Source organism: Bombus impatiens, unplaced genomic scaffold (genome assembly GCF_000188095.3).
Source record: "Bombus impatiens unplaced genomic scaffold, BIMP_2.2 scf_0389, whole genome shotgun sequence".
Lineage (NCBI taxonomy): Eukaryota > Metazoa > Arthropoda > Insecta > Hymenoptera > Apidae > Bombus > Bombus impatiens.
This window is the reverse complement of record NT_176808.1, coordinates 1,074,663-1,089,977: the sequence shown is the minus strand read 5'-3', so window position 1 is coordinate 1,089,977 and position 15,315 is coordinate 1,074,663. Positions and strand designations below refer to the sequence as shown.

Sequence of the window (15,315 nt, the reverse complement as noted above, 5' to 3'; positions counted from 1 at the left end):
GGGCGGCGGTGGCGGCAACAGTAGCACAGGAGGCGATCTTAATACTTCACGGAGCAGTCAAACGCCATCGCCGGTTGATCATCATCATCATCCTCATCACCATCATCATCGTCACCATCATCACGAATCGCTGCAGCCGCAACCACCGCAGTCGGCACCAACGCTACTTCAACAAAATGGTCCGGATTAAAAAAAGAGAACGTTTTACGCGTGATATCGTAGCGCGGTCACACGCCGATCGTCGTCTCTTCGTCGAAGTACCACGGATGCGTACACGTCCGATTCAAACCGACCATCCCTTTTAACGATTTCTCGAGACGCGTACACGTCAGACACGTCGATACTTCCATATAAACGAGCAGAACGATAGGCCGCGTGCCCTCGGTATTCCCGCGAAATTCTTCTCTTCTCGCAAGACTGACTACCACGCCGGGTTTACAGCTACCGGGGTGTAAGCTCGACGGACGTTCCACCTTGCAAGGTCCACGCTTATGACCCACCACCGCCCGTTCTTCTCATCTGACTTTCTTTCTCCGTCTTTCTCCGTCTTTTTCCGTCTTATTCCGTCGACAAAAATATCGACGTTCAACTCCCTTTGTCCGTCGATCGCGAAACTCGGTCGAGCGTACCGGCGAAATTCTCTCGTATCTTCTTCTTGGCTAAATTAGCGGCTCGTCCGGAGACAGCTCGAAGGAAGAAGAGTCATCGACGGTGTCTTTTCTGGTGCTCGTTCCCCCGTTACGCGCTTGCTACGCGTCCTGACCAAAAATTCATCTACCCTTCGGTCGATAAGAAACGCAACAAGGTGCTTGGAAGCGGAGACTTTGGCTGGTGGGCGAGACACACGACTCTCCTCGTATCGTCGCTATAAATAGTTCCTGCTACAACAGCGATCATACCAAATAATAGTATTGTAAAACGGCTAAAGCAAATGCAACGGCCGCCCTACGTGAAATAGGAAAAATCGTCGAACAATACTCCGTATACTTGCAGACTTCTCGTTGAGAAAGTGACATACGCGCCAATGAAAGAGAAAAAGAGAGAAACGGAGAGAGGAAGAGACGCACACGCGCTTACTTACTATAATACTTTGAAAACATCCTGGTAGCCTGTGATGTACACGAGTTAAGGTTTACAAGACTCGAACCATAGTTTAATACGCGGATCGTTAACATACCTGTTGCAATTGGCGCTCGGTGGCAGCAAGCTGACGCGTTGAACGATCGTTACTCGTTTGACAATCATACGCAATAATCCGAAACGTTGTCTTTTAATTTTACACGCCAATCTCTATTTTTCCGACGTAGCTGTATATCCCTATTTATCTGAATCGACGCTAGCCGAACGTTGCTCCACCGTGCTTATTATCGGTCATGCTTCCACGATTAAAACGAAATCAATCGACCAATCACTTAATACCTCGTATCTATGGATCGTCTTGCTGCCGCCGTTGAAGCGCGTCGAAACGAGCTTCCAATTGACTACCATTATTTTACCTTATCTGTTCGATGTTAACCGCTGATATAGTTCAGTTTGATACAACGATATTCGTTACGGATAGACGTCACTTTCGCGCGAGCCGTTTGCGTCGGTCCTCGATAGGGTTTCGAAAGCGGTAAAGAAACGTTCGCGACCACCGGAATTACGTGCATTCGTAAAATCACGTTACGATTGCCGGAGTATAGGGTGGAACGGGGTTTACGTAATAATCGCGCGCAGGGTGGTGCGAGCTTGCCAAGATTCTCTCTTTTTTCTCTTGCCACGCAAGAAGTATCGCGGCCACGAATTGTCCCAGTACACGCGCTACTCCCGCCAACCGCTGCGATATCCTCTACGGACAGACAGACGACTGTACATTGATCTGTAAATACGTAACTGTACCCTCGATCGTTAGCGACGCTTCGTTCCCTTTCTTTCGCTTTGTTTTGTCGCGATAATTCTTCTTCAAATCGAGATTTCCCCACTCGTGAGAAACAGCGCGCCACCTAAAGCACGCGGATATACACTCAATGACCGGTCGAATCGCCGGAAAGCTCGGCAAGTTAGCTAGAGGAAAAGACGAAGCCGCGCGTGTCCGTTCGATCGTAAATCTTGGTGAGCTCCCGGAAACGCGAACCTTATTCGGCCAGTGCGAAACAAGGGGTGGAACGAACGAGTGGAAACGAGCAGATGCTAAGAAACGAGAAACAAGGAAAGAGGAACAAAATTCGTATTCGAAACACGGGACAAACGACGAAATTTTAATCGTAGACCACAATTTCGCAACAATATTTCGACAACCAGACGGAAGCGCAGGGTAACTAACACATCAGGGATAGCCACAGACAAATCTACGATAGATAAAGAGAAAAAAAGCTAACGTATTAAACTGTAAAAGTAATGGTAACGAAGAAACAAACAAAAATTAACGTAAAGCTATAATACATTTACGATGATTATTTCGTTAATGAATCTTAAGAAAATGAGAAAAAAAGACAAAAAAAAAAAAAAAAGAAAAGAGATATGCAAAGAGAGGTGAGGAAACGGCAAGAGAAAAGATGGTAAATTCCGTTACGTGACACCTTGCTGCACCTAGCAAAAGCGAGATTAAATATATTATTAAAGAATAACTTGTAAGTATAACGTAACGATGGGAGAAAGCGTATGGATTCCGTAAGGAGGTTAAGCAAAGATATTAGAGAAACCACAGGCTTTCAGCCCCAAAATAGCCTGTACGATACAAACTAATATTATTGATTATTAATATTATATATACATATATATATACACACATATATATATATTATATGTTATATATTATATATATTATATATGCATATACATATATATATTATATATACATATACATATATATCACATATATATGTATATATATACATATACATATATATACAGGGTGTTTCGAAAGAGTTTATAACTGCTTCGACGGGTTATACCGTGAGTTTAGCCCCCCCTCGTATATTGTATTTTACAGAAGTAATTATAATCAAGATATTTTACTTTTTTACTTACGAAGAATCAACGATGATTTGAATACGTAATACGATGAAATTTCGTATTACGATTTTTTACTTTTAGACGCATTTAATCCAGGTCGTTTCTCATGCTAGCAACGAACCAACAGATATCGTTAAGGTTACTCGAATAATTTACACGTAGAAATTAAGCTGATTACAGATTATCTTCAATGACTTTACTTGTGTCAATGACATGTGAAAAATGGAGTAAGAAGCGGAGGGCATACGAAGCGGTATGACCACGTGGAAACTGGTTTTAACAATTTTTTATCCACTCTGTTGACGAGAAGAAGAGCGAGTAAGCCAATGAAATGCTAGCGAGAAATCTAGGGAATGAGTGCGAAAGCGAGGCGAAACAGCGAAACAGAGAAGACAGAGAATCTCTTCTCTGGGTCGCGAGTTGTAAGTGCGTATAACGATTAAAAGAGAAAGCAACAAGAAAGAAAGAAGAGAAAAGAAAAAAAAAATAGCGGAAGAAAAATGTGTGCGGCTGATCGTGCGCGTGATTATTAGAGCGACTGTGGAAAGAGAGACTACGTAGACATATGTGATAGGCACCATGTGCACACTTCAGTATTATTTTACAGTTAAACGGAGGAAAAGTCGTAAACACACGAACCTGTACGTTGTCGTCGGATACTCTTCGAGCAAAGCTCACGGCTGTTTCGTTGTTCGTATGCCTTTCAGGTGAATTCGAACGAGTTCCGACCCGCTCCTGATCGCGAAACATATTCCAGCGTGTCCCGAGCCCCGTACACACAAACCCGAGATCGGCCACGGACAATTCGCGAATAACTTATTTCGAGCAAAAGAGAACTTAACGATCGGACAAGCGAAAAACGTGCAAGATATACGCGAAAGACGATCATCTCTGACAACGAGAAGTACGGTTGCGCGCGCGAAAGAGAGAGAAAGAGAGACTCGGAAGCTGCATAAGAGGGACATACGCGTTCATACAGACGGATATACGGACATGTACTCGGGCACACGTACTCGCATATTCACACGTACTCAGACACGCGCGCGTTCGCTCACACCCTCGCTCATTCATTCGCTCACTCTCAGATACAGACACACACACACGCACACACACATACGTGCGCGCGCGTACGCGTATTCGCGTGAACGGTATCGAGAAAAATTGTCACATTGTCGCATTGTCGCATAGGGTGTAAGTAGAGAGGCGAAAAAGGGGGGAAAAAGGAAAGGGTGGATAGATAGAAAGGCGGCGCGTATCGATTGGTTACTTTATTACCGCGAAATGCACGGATATTATTACGCGTAGTACAAGTTAGTCGAATTGTCGCGAAAGCACGCGAAACCAATTGATAATGGTTAAAACCGATAGTAATTATCGATTCGTTGTTAGCAATCTTGGCTACGCGTGCGAACAGGACACGGCGAAAGGTTGTATTCGAATTCTGGGCGGCACAAGAAACCGTCAGCCGTTCTTACTTGTATATCGACGTAATTATTAATTTTTTACCATATCCATTATAATTATTATTATTTGTGTGTTTGTTATTTATTACACTACGTAACATACAGTACGTACATTATCATCGTCGTCGTCGTCGTCGTCGTCGTCGTCGTCGTCGTCGTTATCCTTATTATTACTATTATTATTATTATTATTATTGTTTTGTGTTACTATTATTATCAACATCACTATTATTATTATTATTATTTTTTTTTTTATTATCATTGACTTTACGTCATTATTATCATTGATTATTATCATATTATTATTGATTTTAAAATTAACTTTACTATCTATATTACGCATTATATAACTCGAATCGATCGGGATGAATCAATCTGCTCGCACCGCTTAACGATCTTCACGTACAAGACGCGATCGCTACATATCATTAGTTCTATTGCGGTATTGTTAATTTTAGTAGCTCGCTAACGCGTTTCTCGTAAATGTAGCACGTGTCACGTCGCAAATGTCTGTTTCGACTGTCCGACAGATTTTTCTAACACTTTTTTGACAGAAATCAGCGAAACAACGCGAAACGACGCGCATCGGACGAAAAATGTCTTAAGGAATCTGTTTCGTCCCGTTTCGCAAACTTGCGTTAACGACCCGTATTATCTCAGCCCCCATTTCGGTTTACATTAGTCGATTCCAATCAATTCTATTGTTTTTCTTCTTGTCGCAATACAAATAGTGCAATACGGCGGGCATTAAATTTAAAACGACTCCTTGAGATAGTACCAACTACATCGTCGTATCGGGTCATTACCGGAAAGGATTTCCGATCGTGAAAACGCTTGTAACGAAATGAAACGGATTCCTTAAAATGTCCTTCCTCGTATTTTCTGTTCAACGCGTCGTTTCGTTCCACTATCGAATCTTTATCGCGCTAATTTCTCGCATGATGTTATTACGCGTTATCTTCTTATTCGTTAGTCTTTAAGTAGAAGAAATTATTGTCATTTCTACGTTGTTATCGGTGCATCGCTGGCGTTACATCGTAATTGTCGTGATCATTCCCACTCGATATCGTGTCATTATCACGTTGCCATTATATGCACTATCCACGACCGTCATTCATAACCGTTCAAACATAAATATTTTTAAAACCATCGCCGCTGCGACCGCCGCTATAACGTATACACTGTTACACTGATAATCACATTACTCCTATGGGTACAGTTATATTATATCGAATGACACAAATAGGACAGACGAAATACCTTTGATTTTTCTGGGACTCCGAGACCGAAGTCACCATCTTAAGTTCCTACAGTACGAGAATGAGATAGTACGGTTTTATCTGACAAAAGCAGAGGAAAAAATAAAACAGTGAAAAGGACAAACTGCAACAAGAATGAAAGATATTAAGTATTTACATGTTGAGAGAGAGAGAGAAAGAGAGAGAGAGAGAGAGAGAGAGAAAGAGAGACAGACGGACAGACAGACTGGATCGTGAGAGGGAGGAAGGGTGTGAATATGAGAGTAAGAAAGCGAGGATGAGAAAGCGCAAGAAAGAGATACACCTCCAAAAAAGAATTATTTTTAATTTACATGAGATCACACTTGTACATAGGATCAAAGAATGCGCAATCGATTATTTATGCATAATATATACGTACGTATAATATATATATTATATATATTTATCGATAATTGTGCAATGGGAATATTGTTCTTCGGATACAACCTTTAATCGAGTGATAGAAAGAAGAAATGAGATATAAATTTGCGAGGATGCGCAAAATTAGTTAGAAGAAGAAACTGGATGAACGTATGTTGAGGGGAGAAGAGAGAGAGAGAGACAGAGACAGAGAGAAAGAGAGAGAGAGAGAGAAAATGAGTGCATAAAACACGCGGTTTCTATGTCGTCGTGCGATATTATTATGTGGCGAGTATGCGAAAGTTTCGAAAGTGCCGTGTATCGAGTGCAAACTGTCTCGGGGGGGTGCGCCTCATCGTTAAGAGATGGCGCTTCGTAGCTTGTAATTATTTGCTCCGTCGTGGTATTATCAACCGTCGGCATGGTTCGTGTATTACATAGGTAAAACAGGTGTTTTGTAACGGGATAAAATCACTTCGGCTGGTTATTATCGATCTAACGAAAAGTCAAAATTTATCGAAATTTTGCCTCCGATTTCTTCAAAGTTTTGACGGCTTTTCACTCGACACGGGCAAGAAACATTCCATCGGTCACTCTTGGCCGAGTTCCAATGGTCGTGACATAGAAACCGTCGATATCGAGTTTCACCGAGAATTCACTGTATAAAGCAACAGGACAAAATCCAGAAAACAGATGAAATAGTTACTTGCATCGGTTGTGCTGTCACGTAGTTCCTAAATCGCCCTAGCCTCGCCCCGAGCGCATGAGAAGATAACAAATTAACGCTGTTTATTCGTGGTACGGTAACCGCTGCGCCTTCGATGCTCTTGATCGAAGGAATAATTATTATATATCTTTATCGCTATCATTCGAAACATTATTCCTCCGGCGATCATGAGTTTTCGCAGCCTCATAATGTACATCTACTTTGAGTGACGATTCTTTAAACACTGCGCTGAATTTCATTCCAACAGAGTATATATTCGTCGTTATTGGTTATCTCGTCAATTAGCGATTTAATTTTTTATATGTAAAATATTTCACAAGATTATACATAATATACGAAGCGAGTGATAAAATAATTTATATGCCTTGATTTCGCGCAGTGTTTAAGAAAGAATAATTCGTTTTACCATAAACAAGCTAGAAGGAGACATATTTACGCGTATATAGTTTCCTTTGCGACAAAGAATGTGTACAGACGCCGAACGACCATGTATACGTATAAAGTGATGTACGTTCCCTGATACGTTTAGATATACCTACAATGGTGCTGAGCTGCATTTACCGTACAACGAACCAAGCGCTTATACGAAATATAACAGAAGGAAATAATAGAACGCAATCGGCGGCCGGTACGCTGCCGTTTTGCACGCTACATGACGAAAACATGGAACGCGAGAAAAAGAAACAACAACATAGGAAGCGCACATTACAGAAATATAATATAACGATATATTTATACGAATTACAATTGTACCATAACGATTATAATACTACTTATTATATTATACAGAGCCGCCGCCACCCAGTATATTTTTTACAGGTTTACATTGTATTACAGTTTATAAAGTTTGATATACAATAACAATTACCTAAGCGCAGGGGGCCGTGGTGGCAAACGCGTGTCCTGCGATACACCTATTTACATAGGTGAAACTGCGGAACGGTAAGCATCGCGGCACTGCGCTACGCTATAACTACAATATTTCCGAGTGTTTGAGAATCGACGTTATCGTTGAGACGGACGAATCGAACACGGAACTCGTAGCTACTATAACATAGGCAATGTATATCGACAGGACAGAATCGGATAAAAGCGTGATCGGAGATTGCCGCGGGCCTTCTCGCAAAAATATGCAAGACATTTTTCGTGCCGAACGTTAGCTACGATATATATACGTAACTAACGTAATATGCGCGCGTGCATGCGTATGTGTGTTTGTGTGTGTGTGTGTGTATGTGTGTATATATATAATATAAATATGTATACACGCGATCGCGTTATATTTCACGCATGACACGACGCGAACTTCTAATATAGATAAATTCAGAGAGTCGTTTGGCTGCGATCAGTGGAGTACAATTTAATTAATATCGATCAACACTCGCGCTAAAGTCGTTCGCCAAGATAAAGACAGAACTAGAAACACAGAGAGAGAGAGAGAGAGAGAGAGAGAGATTTTTCGCTGTTATTTTTGCTGTTGTTGTCTTGCGCAGCCGGTAGATTCAGACTTCTTTTTTTCACTACGTTAAGACGACGAAGCAGCGAAGCACCGGTACTCGTTGTTCATTGATATATACCGAGAATAGTTTGCAAACAAAAATTTACATCTCCGGAGAGAAAGAGAGCATGCGCGGAAAGGAGTGAAAGAGAGGGAGAGAACGAGAGAGAAAGCGCGAAGTAACTTCGATTCTCGAACACTCGTACCGATAATGCATAAATGATTGCTACATGACTTGTGATACGTTTACCGCTGGTTACTACCGAGACTTCCTAGCCGACCCTACGACAGGATCGGCACCACTAGTTCACTCACGCACACGATTCAACATTTATACCGATTTATTACGGATTTATTGATTAATCGAATTATTACGTACGCAATTAAATTATTAGATGAAAAGTATTTACAAGAGAGATTAACGAGAACGAACAAACGACAAACAAAAAGAGGCAATAATAATTGCGAAACACGCAAAACGTTGCAGACTAATTAACGGTGTGAATGCGCACACGAGGCTAGGACGAGGCTAGCTACCTAAATCCCACGTTCGCTCTTCGGACTAAAAAACACACGCGCGCGCGCGCGCACACACACACAAGACACGCGCGTGCGCGCGCTCACACACATAAAACACGCGCGCGACCCAATCGTATCCACCCGCCCTGATTACGAGAATTATTATATTAACCCCTAATAAAAAATGTACATACAATTGCAACGTTTATAGTGTTGTTTCTTAACCCTCTTTCATCCCCGATCAACATCTAGCCCCATCCATACCTTTTTCGTGGTACGTTACATCGCATTTCTTCGTTCCGTACCATAATAAGTACACAGACAGAAAAGTGTTTAGAGACTTTTCATAGATTTTGTTTATATCGATGTATATCGTTAACATACGCTTCGCCACTTACGATATTATTCGAAGAATGGCGGAGATATTTCAGCAGATAGTTTAGGGTTTTTAATACGATGCGATCTTTTCAAGTTGCATACATACCTATTGTTAGCCGACAAGAAAAATAGATATTTAAGATCGATGATTTGCTGTTCGGACAATGAAATTTTGTGATTGTCAAAAACCATGGAATAAATGTATTTTTTTATAGGTGAGTGGGAAATTGCTCTGTACGCTATAACAATCCTATTGTATTTAATTATTCTTATTTATAATTGACATGCGTATAAAGTTATTTCACAATTTTTCTAACGTACATATTTTGCGTTCGAATTTATATCATTGCAGAAATATGCAATTTGGCGGAGAATCATTAATTGAAAATATACTTTTAATACACGTATCGTTTATAGAAGACGAAACATGTCCAAAATACTTGTATCGGTATGTGTCTCGTGCGTTGCATGTCAACGCTGTGAACATTTACGCAAGAAATAAATATTCCTCTAAGGTACACACCCACGTAATAATAAGGTACATACTGGTGGATGTACGCGTTTCAATTTAATTTCATTTCATAACAGTATCATTACGCGAGACTGCAAGTTAACAGGGAATTATTAACTCGTAATATGATTAACAGAAAAAAAAGAAAAAGTACTCGTTTCAGGTAACGCTTGTTGAAAATGTTCGCGTCAATGATCTAAAGTGTTGCAAACGAATTTCAAATAACACTTCGAAGGTACATATAAATATATAATATATTGGTATCGCTGAATATTATACGATCGAACACCGTATTATTGCCACCTAGTCACCAACATTGCCGCAAAGATCACATTGTCGCGGCGAAAATTTATCCATACGATTACGTATGAACGTAATAATTTCGTCCGCGGGCACTTAGGATCCGGTCCATCCTCTAGTACTCTCGAAGAACGAGAGGAGGCCATAACTCGCGAGAAAACCATTCCCAATATCTGCTCCTCCTCCATGCCGGTCCTACCGATAAAGTTCACAAAATCGAAGATAATTCGAAGCTCTTCGAAACCTGCCGCCCTCTGATCCTTATCCACGGATTGCTAAACGAGCGATGCCTACACGTAGCTGCGGGCAATCGGCTGTCACCCGGATTGATGAGTAGTCGAAAGTTCCGAAACAATTATTGTTATTCTGATTACATAATAAGCCGAACGTTAACGTCGACCGGGTCCTGGGAGGGCGTTCTACCAAGCGGAGGGAAAGGGATAGTTGCTGGATGCATGACAGGATCGGGTAAGGGAGAGAAAAGAAGAACAAGGGTGGGTGTGTCGGTATGCGTGAGAATACGGTAAGCGAGCGCGCGCCTGTGTGTGTGAGTTGGAAAAAGGTTGAAGGGAGGTCTGTAAGAAGAAGTGAGGAACGGCGAAGGTGGGACGGACGGAAGAAGATGGAGGATCGAACGAGTTCAAAGGAGGAGGTAGAGAAGAGAAGAGAGCCGAATCTGAAGGAGTGTAAGCATAATTCCGAAGGGACTCGGGCCAGGAAGGCCAGTTCCGCGAATTCGCGTAATCGATTCCGTCATGTCGCGGACCACCCGGGCACGGTCCTAATAAATAAGTAATACGTCGGTTGAACCGAAAGATCAGGATTCCGGGAGGGGCGCGGGCCAAGAAGATGCATTGTATGCCGAGAGCGAAACGCGTGCACTTTTGGGCTCGAGGAGTGTCCCTCTCGCGACTCGCTTACTCTCTTTCTTTTAGTTTTACATCTTCTTCTTTACCGTATGTATTATACACTGGGAGATCGTTGTGACAGTAATTGTCGTTTCAACACCTTGCTCTAACGATTACGGGATTGGCACGCGTAATTAATCACCGGACACCTCGTTGTTACGCCGGGATCGGCATATTATTTCGCACGGTGGACACATAAACGTACCTGGAGGAGGATGATTTATTTATACTGGCGATTTATTTGCTACCGGAAACGGCCAAACGGTCGTCATATCGATGTTCTTGTTTAGCGTTATACGCTTTGACAGAGATACTCGGTAATTTTGAATACCGTATCTCTTGATCTCTCGAAACTAAACTGATCTAATTTAACGAACGAACGAACGAACGAAGAGGCAAAGAGCCAAGTGGAACGTTGTTTTTTTAATTTTATCTTTGACGTTAGAAATTGATCTGTAAAGGAAAGATGTTAAACTATGTCGAATAGAGTTCGTAAATATTAATAGAGCAATTAATCAAGCACAGTACTCGTTATAGTATATAGTATTTAATAAATGGGACAAATCTGCGTATAGGATTTATTCTTTCGTTTATTTTCACGAACATGTGAATTTGCATAAATATCTACTGTCCAGCAATAAAATGATTCGATATGTACGTACATATAGACTAACGTGTCCTTATCTAGGCTTTCTAGCCTCTCGATGAACCGATGTATTAAATCGGATAATGCGGATATAATTAAAATTGTTCGGAGAATGAGACTGGCGGAGAAACTTGGAAGATGAAATACAGTCGACCGAGCAATGTTACATCCTACACGCGTGAATTCTCGTGAATTTCTACGGTCTTTGCAACACTGCGCTCAAACTATTTTGAAGGGGCCTATAAATACGGACATACCGGGACGCAATACGCGACAAATGTACCGAGACGGGATGTTTATGTTGCGTATTTGGTCGAACAGCCGTGAAATATTTTATTTAGTATGATTTCTTGCCGCATCGATCGATCATCCTCGCCCGAAGCTATGAGCCAATCTTTGACGAAGCGCGTCAACGATGACGTATTCGACGTTCTCTTATAATTATAGGAATTTGCATTTACTTATACGCTGCAAGTACAAACACTGTATAAAAGCGGAACATTCGATAAGGAATTAATGGATTAAAGAATCCCATTCATAGTAAGGATACATTCTATATAAATGCTAACGTGCATAACGTAAAGTTTTTTTTAGTAATACTTGTAATATTAATATCGATACCAGTAATTTAACGACGGTAATATCGATATAATATATTCAGGCAGTATATTGCACGCAGTTGCATTTTACGATTATTGACGTAGTTTCGTAATACCGAATAATTTTAATTTTAATTTTACTAAATAAGTTTCATCGTTTACAGGATAATTATATTTTCAATATTTCCAGAGAAAGATACGTCTAATAATGAATTTATTTTCGTAAGATAATAAACGGAGAGATTGAGTAGAAAATATTTTTTGTTGTAAAACTGAGCTTTATTATCTGTTTTAACATGTTATTTCAACGTACATATTTTACTAATTGGATATGGTAATTGATGAACCAGAGGGATATTAAAACAATACTGGATACGTGTTTCCAAAGCTTTCACGAGGACATGAAAGTGAGCCAGATATGATTATCTTTCATATTGTATGTTAAATTGCACGGGGAAATTAAAACTTTTAATGAAATGTCAGCTAATTAAAAAGAGAAAAAAGCATATGTATATGCATATATATATATATGTATGTATGTATGTACGTATGTATGTATGTGCGCGCGTGGATGTGTATATGTATGTATGTATGTATATATGTATAGGTTCTACTCGGAAATCTGCTGAAGCGAACTTTCAAGAAAAGTTTAAAATTACAAAATAATTTGTACGAATGCGAGCTAATTTCCGTGGATTGTTTCAGCAATGTATGGCATTCTTCTACTTCTGGCTCGCTCTATATTAATTCAGAATTACCACGAGAGGGAAACCCGTTGGTGAAAAAAAAAAACAACGAATAAAAATAAGCGGTCATACTTTCGATATATTTACATAAGTTTGAAAAGTTAATGCAATTAAGAGATTGGACGATCAAAGGAGAAGTATAATCTATTACGTTAGAGTGAATACTATTATTTCCGGCGTTGCTGTTACTTCCGTTGCGCAGACTTAACAACTAGAGGTATCACGAAGTGGAAATCGAAGGAGAAGAAGGGCGAAATAGATTACGATCAGACGGAAACGTGGCGTTGATCGAGGGAAACGAATAACAACGAATTTGATAGGTCACGTTACAGAGCAACGTGGAGGAATACAGCTATAATACATACGCGTATACCTGTACACGCTCCAAATAAGATCTCAGGTTGCCAGTGTGACACCCGAGCACACGAAAGGTGAGATTTTCTTGCACTGTTATACGGTAACACTTGGACCGCGTAACACTTGGAAGGTGTCGGCAGGTCCTTCGGCCAGGGTCACTATCGCGAAGCGGTGGACAGCGAACGCAGAGTAGGTCTTCGTCGCGCGAACAACAGCTGTAGAGAAGAAAAACAGCATTCGTGCAAGTTACATGTAAACTCGATACTTAGGTGGATCATCGGAACCTGACATTCGCGGCTCGATGATGGCTAGTTGGATCTAAAGTCTCGTTCGGATTAGTCAAACTAATTGAATTTAAGCTGCCTGAAACTTATGTTTATACAAGTTAAATTACTCGACTCGAAGTCGTTTTAATTGCGCTACAGTGAATCGAAGCGTTACTCGGTTAAAATTTAAACACTACTAAGCTGCAAGGGAGCATAAATATGATTCGTATCTTCGTATCGTCGACTAATTATATTTCTACTACAGAAGATGAAAGCAATTAAGAAAGAAACTTGGAAATTTATATCGAAATCCTTTATATCGTTATAATACCATATATATCGTTGCCTGTACTTGACTCGTTTTTAGATAAAACCTGCTTATACCACTTCGCCTCTACCAAACTCCTCGTTTGTTCCAATAAGTTGTGGCTAGCCAATAGTTCTCTCTTGCAACTAGTTTATATCATACACGTACACGTATGTACATGTATTCGTTGATCGATAACTATGTATATTTGCGATCGTGTATACCTTTCATCGCGTTTATTCGAATCATTATGAAACGAGGAATTTTTATTGCCCTCTCTGACCCAAAAAATATCGATACAACGGAACCTCTCAAGACGAGCAACACATTTAATTTCCTCGCGTACAACTTTCCTTCGTTTTAACGTTCCCTAAATAGAATAATACTGACACGACATATAACGAATGAAAATTGCTTCAAATATCATAGCGCATATTAATACTTATATCCAGTCTTCGATATTGATGAATTCTTAATTTATGTAAAGAAAGGAAATAAGGAAATCGCGTTGTTATCGATACGATTAATCATTATGTTCGTATTCCATTCGTAATCCATTCAACGACGCTGACATAGAAAGCGTTTCGAGTAAAAATTTACGTTTCTTGAATGTTTCGAAGATGCTTATCTGACATCCGTATTCCACGAAACGCGCCTTAAAATATACGTTGGTAACATTCGCATTATCTCGTCTTGAAGTACAAAAATTCTTATCAGCGAGAAAGATCGTGCAATTAAAACGCGTCATTGTCCCTTTGAGAGGTCGATGCGACGTGCGATTAGGAGAACAGATTCGCGTTCGCTGAATACAGAAATTTCATAGCGAAACATTTGCAAGAACAGTGGCGGTTCCTAAGGTTCGTCTTGCCAGCAACGAGCTCGAGTTTCACAATTTTGTTGACCCGCGGTAGCCTTTGACTTTTTAAAACAAAAACGAAAGGACTTGGTCGCGTTTCGCTCTATTCCCAACGATTTAACGAGCTCCTTCGTCTCCGACGACAAAGAACAACGTGCGAAATAACCTGCAGGATACGTCTAACGCGTCGCTTTGTACCGTGGTTTCAATAATACGAAACGCAAAGCGTAATTTAAAGTAAAACAAGCGAAGTTTGGTTCGTGTGCTTGATACGCAGCCGGGATCGTGACATACGGATAACGTCCGGTCTAACCGCTCGTGGGAACGTATTTTTTCGCGTTTTTATTTAGCATCGAATCGGCGAAAAGAAAATAAAAGACTACAGGGATGAGTTCGATTGAAATTTATGCGAGAGCCCGGTAGAGAGTGAAGGTAACGTGGACAACACATGTATACTTACGTAAGTACGTACATCGTCCGCGGGTCTTATCTCAGCCCTTTACGACCGTCCAATTGCCCTCTCTCGAGACTTAAGACATGCAACAAAATTTAGGATACCTCGGAATAGAGCTGACAGCACGCATCTCTTTTATCCGT

The 15,315-nt window shown here is 40.7% G+C and overlaps 1 protein-coding gene across 1 annotated transcript in view; it reads left to right on the top strand.

The window, feature by feature from the left end:
- LOC100744972 (protein jim lovell) overlaps positions 1–4,212 on the top strand; it is a 15,031-nt gene extending 10,819 nt beyond the window's left edge. Inside the window, 1 exon segment of the mRNA XM_033321097.1 lies at positions 2–4,212. Coding sequence (XP_033176988.1) covers positions 2–190 — 189 coding nt within the window. The 3' untranslated portion in view covers positions 191–4,212.
- Positions 4,213–15,315: the final 11,103 nt, after the last annotated feature.